Source organism: Octodon degus, unplaced genomic scaffold, assembly GCF_000260255.1.
Source record: "Octodon degus isolate 3935 unplaced genomic scaffold, OctDeg1.0 scaffold00146, whole genome shotgun sequence".
Lineage (NCBI taxonomy): Eukaryota > Metazoa > Chordata > Mammalia > Rodentia > Octodontidae > Octodon > Octodon degus.
In genome coordinates, this window is record NW_004524722.1 from 3,065,814 (window position 1) to 3,074,241 (window position 8,428).

An 8,428-nucleotide genomic window follows, 5' to 3' on the forward strand; every position below is an offset into this window, starting at 1 on the left:
AAAAACACAACACCATTGCCGTAAAAGAGCAGGGTTGAAGACCAACTTCGAAAGTTTTTTTTTCCTATGAACAGAAATTTCATGGAAGCTTGTGGATGGTGAATTAAATGTGTGTCATTATTGACTTGGTATGATTTATAGTAATTTTCATGTGTGTTTAGAGCTCTTATTTTCATGTTGCCTTGGTAGATTAGGCAGAGAGAAGGAATGGTTCATTTAAGTGTTCGGAAACAGTAAATGGAACTGTTTCCCTCTACTCCTTGGTCCAGGCATCTGATGCAGTTACCTGCTCTTCTTCCTCTTTTGGGTTCCAGGTGCGTTGGGGTGACTGACTGGGTTCACCAAGATGACGCTCCATGCCACTCGGGCAGCTGCACTTCTCTCTTGGGTGAGTAGCTTTTGTCTCTGCCATACTTATCCAGGAAGCTAGAGAGGGGCAGGAGAAGAGTTGTAGGAGCTAGTGCTATGTGAAGTCTCAGTACTAGCCTAAGTGAACACACTTTGCCTTTCCTCTTCTTTTTTAACTTTTATTTCCAAATGGTTGAAGTGTCTACTTAGTATGTCTCTGCATCTGTCACTTAGCAGAGTAATCTGTGCCTCTATTTTTGTAGCTCAGCAGGGGCTTCTTGAGGTATATACTATATTCTCGTTGGTCATAGGAAGGGGGTCCACAGGACAGCGTGGACATCCATCATCATCTGTACTCTGCATGTCTGACTAAAGGTTGGTTGTGAACCTCCGTGATCAACATTGCTGGGGACTTTGGTCTTCGGTGGCCTTTAATCTTAGGACGAGGTTCTCATTCTTTACAGTGTTTCTTTGTATTTCCAGCACCTTCTTTGATTACTTCACCAAAACCCTTTTTCTGAGTTTCTTACATATTTGAGGCAGTGACAGAGAAAATAATAGTGCATGTTACATGATTAAGGCTACAAACAGAGGAGGCCATCGAATGAATCATGATGAGCATTGGTCTTACGGTCAGCCAGCCTGGTTAGAATCACAGCTGTGGCTCCTGTGTGGCCCAGGGCAAGTAGCTTCTCAGCATCTCGTTTTTAAAGTGGGGAAATAAATAGATGAGGCAGTAATACTGCGTGTGATTATTATGAGCATAATGAGATAATACATGTAAGAAACATCATTTAGCAGGACCTATATCGCACCTATAATCAAAGAACTCTGGGAGGCTGAGGCAGGAGAACCTTAAGTTTGAGCTTAGCCTGGGCAACTTATCTACTTCAAAAGGTCCTATCCCCAAATAAGTTTTAAAATATTTTTCTAAAATAATTACATTTTTGAGCTCGTGCATCTGGGAGACCTCAAAGTTAGGACTTTTCTTTGAACACCTGAGGCCACCTGTGGGGGCTCTGCAGTGTCCTCATGCCGTAGAATGAATATATTAACAGAATGAATATATTGAATTGCACCGTAAATGCTATGGGTACCACTTGGATTACCATGAGAAAAAGTGAAAGAAGGAAAGTCAAGAGGCTCATGAACGTTCAAAGAAGGCAAAAAAAACGATTGGCCTGAAGGCCAAGTTGTACCACAAACAACACCACATGGAGAAAATACAAACGAAGAAGACTTATCAAGATGCATGAAAAGAGAGACACCAAACAAAAGAATGATGAAAAGACTCCGCAAAGAGCAGAACCTGCCTACCTGCTGAACAGAGAGGGACAGTCTCATGGAAAAGTACTTTCCAATATGATTAAACAAAAACGAAAAGAAAAGACGGGAAAATGGGAAGTTCCTCTGCCCAAATTCGTGCCCAAGAAGAAATGGAAGTATTAAAAGTTATTCAAACTAGAAAGAGAAAAAAGACATGGAAGAGGGTGGTTACTAAAGTCTGCTTTGTTGGAGATGGCTTTACAAGAAAACCACCTAAATATGAAAGATTCATTAGGCCAATGGGCTTACGTTTTTAGAAGGCCCATGTAACACATCCTGAACTGAAAGCCACCTTTTGCCTGCCAATGCTTTGTGTGAGAAAAATCCTTCATTGCCACTGTATACAACTTTGGGTGTTATTACCAAAGGAACAGTGAGGTGAACATGAGCGAGTTGGGCCTTGTGACACAAGGAGGCAAGGTTATCTGGGGTAAATATGCCCTGGTAACCAACAATCCTGAAAATGATGGCTGCATCAGTGCAGTCTTACTAGGTTGACAGGTGTTCATACAGTAACTTCTTACACTTATTGAAAACTACGACCGATCTGCAAAACCATAACTTGAATACTGCTGAACAACTCTCATGACTACATCATCAAGAAAACTATTTATTAAATTGTAAAAACATTAAAATGGCCCAGTTTTACAAATTGGTCTTTTATTAGGGATCTGCTGAGGGCTTATGTGTTGGTGAGATTGAACAATTTGAAAAAGTAAACATAAGTCTTTGCATTAAAGAGCGGCTACTCAACAACACAGATCTCTCATTCCTAAAAAGCCACCAGTGGCCAGGGAGATAGCTCAGTAGAATAAGCACTTGCCTGGCCTGCGCAAGGGCCTGAGTTCAATTCCCGGTTCTGCCAAAAAAAAAAAAAAAAAAGAAAAAAGAAATCCACCAGTATTTAAAGTCAGTGCAAACTGAATTTAAGGGTTTGGGGCTCGGAATTCTGCTGAAGCTATTCTACCTCATCATTTATCATTAGGCCTAAAGTAATGTTTAAGTTTATTCTCAGTATAGTCTATTTATAATACTTCAAGAATGGCATTAGAAGTTTATTTAGATAATTCCAACTTAGTTGCACTGATGCCCTGAAAAGAAACTTTATTTGCAGTTAAATAATATATAAGAAGGTTGTATATTCTGTGCGTATCTCAAGTTTTGTGATCTGAGTTAAATGGTCATAGCTTGAAAAAAAAATTACATATATATATTTTTAAAGGTCTGGTGATATTTTTTAAAGGTCTGGTGTGAAGGCCCTGCTTTTAAGCCCCAGTAGCTGAAAACAAAACCATTTAGGGTGGTATCTTAATAATACTTTATTGTTGCTTTGTTTTTGTATATTTTGGTGGCATTTGGAATTAAACTCAGGGCCTTTGCACTGAACTGCATCCTTGGCCCTCTTTATTTTTTTATTTTGAGACAGTCTTGAGTTGCCCAGGCTGGGCTGTCAAACTTACCATCCTCCTGCCTCAGCCCCTCACAGTGCTGGTGTTTATAGGCTTATGCCAGCATACCTGGCTTCAATAATAGTTTTTCATACTTAGCATGTTGCCTGGCCATGCTATTTGGCACAGGATATATTATGTTCACTGAGTACGAATTAATCAGGGGCAATTGAAGAATCAACTTTTTTTTTTGGTAGTGCTGGGGATCAACAACTTTTTTAAAATTAGAAAATATTTTAGCCCTTCCTGTAAGCATTCTGAGGTGACCTGTGAAAATGGCTTGCTACTCTCCTGAGCCAGAATACCCATAAAAAGTTAAATCTTTCCGAACAGCAAGGCAGCTGGGGCAGTACAGCTGAAGACACTTTTTTTTTTTTTTTTTTTTTTGCGGAACCAGGGATTGAACTCAGGCCCTTGTGCTTGCCAGGGAAGCACTTATTCCACTGAGCCATCTCCCTGGCCCCTGAAGACACTCTTATGTGACTTCCAGAACTGCTACAGAAGTGACAGGAAGGGTGGATGAGCATCAGAGCAAGGATGAAGCTCAGTGGCACAAGTGCCTACCTTGCAAGTGCGAGGTCCTGCGTTTGATTCTCAGGGAGAGAGGGAGAGACAGAACAGCAAATAAGATAGAAGACTAGTTTTAGGCCAGGTGTGGTGCCATACAACAGGTCTGTGATCCCAGCACTCTGGAAGGCTGAGGCAGAAGGATCACAAGTTCAAGCCTAGCTTGGGTAACACTTGGTGAGAGCCTGTCTCAAAATTTAAAAAACAAAGGGGGTGGGGGACTTGGGATGTAGGTCAGTGTAAAAGCCCTGTGTTCAATCCCCAGTAGTGGAAAAAGGAAAAGAAAAGAAAAGAAATTTTAATTAACAGTAAATACTTACATACTTTTATCAAAAGTTGTAATGAACTATGTTAGTTTTTTTCAGTTTAAACAAGCTGTGAGGCTAAAGTGAAACTATGAGTATTGTATAAAAATTGGCTTCTGAGCTGGGCTCAATGGCACATGCATGTAATCCCAGCACTGAGAGGCCAGCCTAGGCTCTGTAGTGATTTCAAAGTGAGGCTGAACTATAGATGCTATCTTTTTTTTTTTTTTTTCTTTTTTTGGGGGAACCAGGGATTGAACTCAGGCCCTTGCGCTTGCCAAGTAAGCGCTTATTCCACTGAGCCATCTCCCCAGCCCACAAGATGCTATCTAAAGAAAAAAAAAAAAAAAAAGGTTTCTGTTAGTGAGAATAATGTAGGATATACATCACTAATATTTAATTAAAATTATGGTTTTAAAAAAATTACAAAAAAAATTACATAGGGATAAAAGACTGAAAAAATTTTATCAAAAGCTGAAGTTACAGGTCAGTAGTAAAACACGAGGCCCCATATTCAGTCCTCAGCACTGGAAAAGAAATTATTAAAATGATAATAACACTAAGTAAATAATAGCATAAGTGGGGAGAGATGTTGTTTTCTTTGTCTTAAAGGATAGCTTAAAATTATTTTGTAAACTACATGCACTGGTCCTTTTAAGCAGAGAACATAGGGATTTCCTCTGTTTGACAAGGGAGAAAATAGGCACAGAAAAATAATGATGTTGACAAAAGCTTCTGGGAGGTTAGTAAAGGAGATAGGCCTAAAATTTGGGTCTGTGAGCACCTGGCTATGGCTTTTTGTTTGATCTGTTGGTTGGGTTTTATTTTTGTTTTGGGATGAGATCCTGCTCCTGAGTTCAATCCAAACTCCTTCCTATAGGCTGCCATACTAAGCTATAACCCATTTGACTTTTTGTTAGTTTTGTTATTTTGAGATAGGGTCTTGTGTGCTTCAGGCTAGCCATGAACTCACTGTGTGCCCAGGCTACCCATCCACTTTGCCTCAGCCTCTGAGTGCTAGGGTTACAGGCGTGTGCCTCCAGTCCTAGTGCTCAGTTCATCTTTAAAGAACATGTTTATGAGCAGTAGAATCTGTTTATTTGAATATCCAACTTAAGCAGGGAAGCCATTCTCCCCTCTTTGGGGTGTATATGTATTTAATTAACTTAATTACCAAACCCTTTTTTTTTTTTTTTTGGCGGAACCAGGGATTGAACTCAGGCTCTTGCACTTGCCAGGGAAGCGCTTATTCCACTGAGCCATCTTCCCGGCCCCACCAAACCCTTTCTTAACTGTGATAATACAGCCTAGGCTCCCTCTGAATTTCAGACCCTTGGGAATTTATTCCTAAGTTTTTAAGTATTCCTGTAGAAGGTGACTATACAGGGAGTGATCAAAAATACAGTTAGTGTTAAGCTTTTTAAAAGTTACTACAGTCAAAGAAAAAAATCATCCCGGTGTGTTGGCACACACCTGTGATCTCAGCTCTCAGGGCAGGTGGATGATCTCTGCAAGTTCAGGGTCAGCCTGGGCTACCTGGTGGATTCAAGGCCAGCCTGAACTGCATAGTGAGACCCTGTCTTGAAAAACAAAAACAAAAAAATAGAGAAAGAACAAAACATTAGTCTAACAAAGGATATATTGCTATTAATTCTCCTCAAAAGTATGCCTCCTTGCTTCAAACAACTTATCTCCCCCCCCCCTTTTTTTTTTGTTGGCACTGGGTACTGAATCATAGGCTGTTACACTGAGGTATATTCCTTGCCCTTTTTATTTTGAAACAAGGTCTCACTAAGTCAAATATGTGGTGGCTGGGCTGAGTTCAAACTTGTAGTTCTCCTGCCTCAGCCTCCTGGGGAGCTGGGATTATAGCATGTGCCACCACCCCTGGCTATTCCACTTTCCAAAGCAGTTCGTAAGTGTCTCTACAACATGTGAGTGCTCCCTACCGCTGGAGTACCATCCCATGGAAAGGCAGGCGCCTAAAAATATTACAAGTGTATCCTCATCCAGATCTGACACTGCTCAATGCATGACTCCCTCCCATAGACAAAATGACCATGAACAGCCTTTGAATTGTTCCGAACAGCAAAGCAGCCGTGGCAGTGCAGCTGAAGACACTTTTGTGTGACTTCCAGAACTGCTGCAGAAGTGACAGGAAGGGTGGGTGAGCATCAGAGCAAGGAGTGTTTTGAGGGGACTTCGGGGCTGTGTGTCTTAATGTATTATATATAGTTTTGTTTAAACACACCACACTTTTCAGTCACACCTCCTATGTGTTTGTTGAATAACCTGTATACCATTCATTTGCTTGTGGCCCCTGGGCATTTTCTTGTGTAGAGACTGACTTTGGTGGATGTCTGCTTAAAGTAAAGAAAGGGATTAAATCAGAGTTGAGAAGTTTGTTTTTAGGGTTCTCAGCTCCTCTTGTCTTTTTTCTTAAGGATTTTTTTGGGGGGGCCGCCCTGCTCAGGATGCCTTCAGGGCAGGTGTGGTTTGGCTTGAGAATGATGGGATCGAACCACAGCATCCTGAGCCTGACTGCTTTGTTTCGGCAGGCACTTAAACACCTGAGTTAATGGGCAGGCCCCCTCTTTTTTAAAGAATATTGCTCTGCCAGTTTTTTCCCAACTCCCTTCAAAATTTTTTGACTAGAAAGCATTTTTCAAGTGTATTAATAAGGCCTTTAGATCTGTGTTTGGTGTGTCTAGCCATTAAGTTTTGAATAGATGTCACAAAATTCAAGAGCTACAAAGAGCTATGAAATAAAAATTCAAGACAGTTATAATGTGAACACTCAAGAGATAGAATTATATCCACATTCAAGACATACAGTGAGTTACAATGTAAACTTTTAAGAGCTACAGAGAGGGCCTAGGGAGTTAGCTCAGTAGAATAAGTGCTTGCCTGGCAAGTGCAAAGGCCTGAGTTCAATTCCTGGTTCTGCAAAAAAAAAAAAAAAAAGAGCTACAGAGAACCATGACGTAAATGATCCTTTTTCTCTCCTCAGGCCTTCTCCTATCCTTTCTAGAGAATAGGGGGAGCAGTTTCTTGTGGAGTTCTCCACATCCATTTATATCCAGTTGTATAACCAGCCCCAGGCACTGGGACATCTAAGACAGTAGAGGTTCAGTCAGTTGATACTTAAGAAGGACCACGGAGAGCTGCACTTCACGTGGCTGTGACAGGTACATTCTCTCAATGATGGCAGCAGTGTTTTTTGCTGAGATTGAAAGTCCTGGAATAACTGGGTGTGGTGGCACATGCCTGTAATCTTGGAGGAGGCTGAGGCAGGAAGATCACAAATTCAAGCCTAGCATGGACAATTTAATGACTTTATTTATTTATTTTAATGACTTCAGTTAAAGGAAGGGTCTTACTAAAAGAAAATAAGGGCTCAGTATGAATGTTGTGGGTTCAATCTCCAGTACCAAGAAAAGATAAGGATGAAACCTGGGACTCATTCACGGTAAGCGGAGAGTTGCACGCATCTGGGAAGAAGAGCAGACTGCGTGCTTCTGGCCGTAAGATCTCACCAGGCTCTTCCTTGTGGCTCGCAGGTGAACAGTCTGCACGTGGCTGACCCTGTGGAGGCCGTGCCGCAGCTGCAGGACTGCAGCGTGTTCATCAGGATCATTAACAGCATGTGAGTGTGCAGCCCCTTGCGGCCACCTGTGGAGGTTTCTTGGGAGAGTGTCCTGCGTCTCCTTGGCCTCCTGGGTGTGGTTGGGATGTTGGCAGCCTGAGCAGGCCCAGAAGCCAGCGCACAGTGATTGACTTCATTGAGCAGTTACTGGTTTTCTTGGCAGGGTAGGATTCAGTCTTGTCCTATCCGAAGGCTGCCTCACTTTGGCACCTCACAGTCTCTAGCACCCCCACCTTCCAACTTCTTGCTGCCACAGGAGTCTTCTGCCATCTCTCTTCTCAACTCATGTCTAGTCTTTCTCCTAAGCCCTATCTGTGCACCCTCCAGGCCTGGAGTAAGAAAGGGGAAGCTCATACTTTGAGGAACTCAACGCAGTCAGGCTAGGGGCCTTCCTAAGCCATTATGTGTCTAGGCTTTGTACCTGCCCCTTTAACGTGTTTTGTGAGGTTGATGAGAGTTTGATAAGCCTGCTGCCAGACTCTAGTTCGGCCTCTTGCTTTCTGTGTGTTCAGCACATGTTCCCTTTGCATGTCACTAATCTGTGGAAGTGGGCAATCATTTGCCTCCTTGTCTCACACTTCTCTGGGTCAAAGCAAAGACCAGTCAAACAGGAAACAATTTTGTTATTTTGTGTAGTTCATCAGATTTTAGGAACTGAAAAGGGCACAGCTGACTTTCTTCATCTCTTTGTCCCATGTCCAGTCATAAAATAAGGAATTAAGGGGCTAGTTATAGAGTCCCTCTTTTTTCTTCTTCCTCTACACCCTCTTCTTTCTCCTCTTCCCTTT

General features: G+C 41.9%; 1 protein-coding gene across 11 annotated transcripts in view; it reads left to right on the forward strand.

The window, feature by feature from the left end:
- Positions 1-8,428, forward strand: part of Numa1 (nuclear mitotic apparatus protein 1) — an 81,758-nt gene that overhangs the window by 48,235 nt on the left and 25,095 nt on the right. For all 11 annotated transcript variants that reach the window (XM_023702037.1, XM_023702043.1, XM_023702047.1 and 8 more), the window contains 2 exons: positions 315-388; positions 7,555-7,640. In XM_023702037.1, the coding sequence (XP_023557805.1) occupies positions 347-388; positions 7,555-7,640 (128 nt within the window). In that variant the 5' untranslated portion in view covers positions 315-346. The remainder of the gene's footprint in view (positions 1-314; positions 389-7,554; positions 7,641-8,428) is intronic.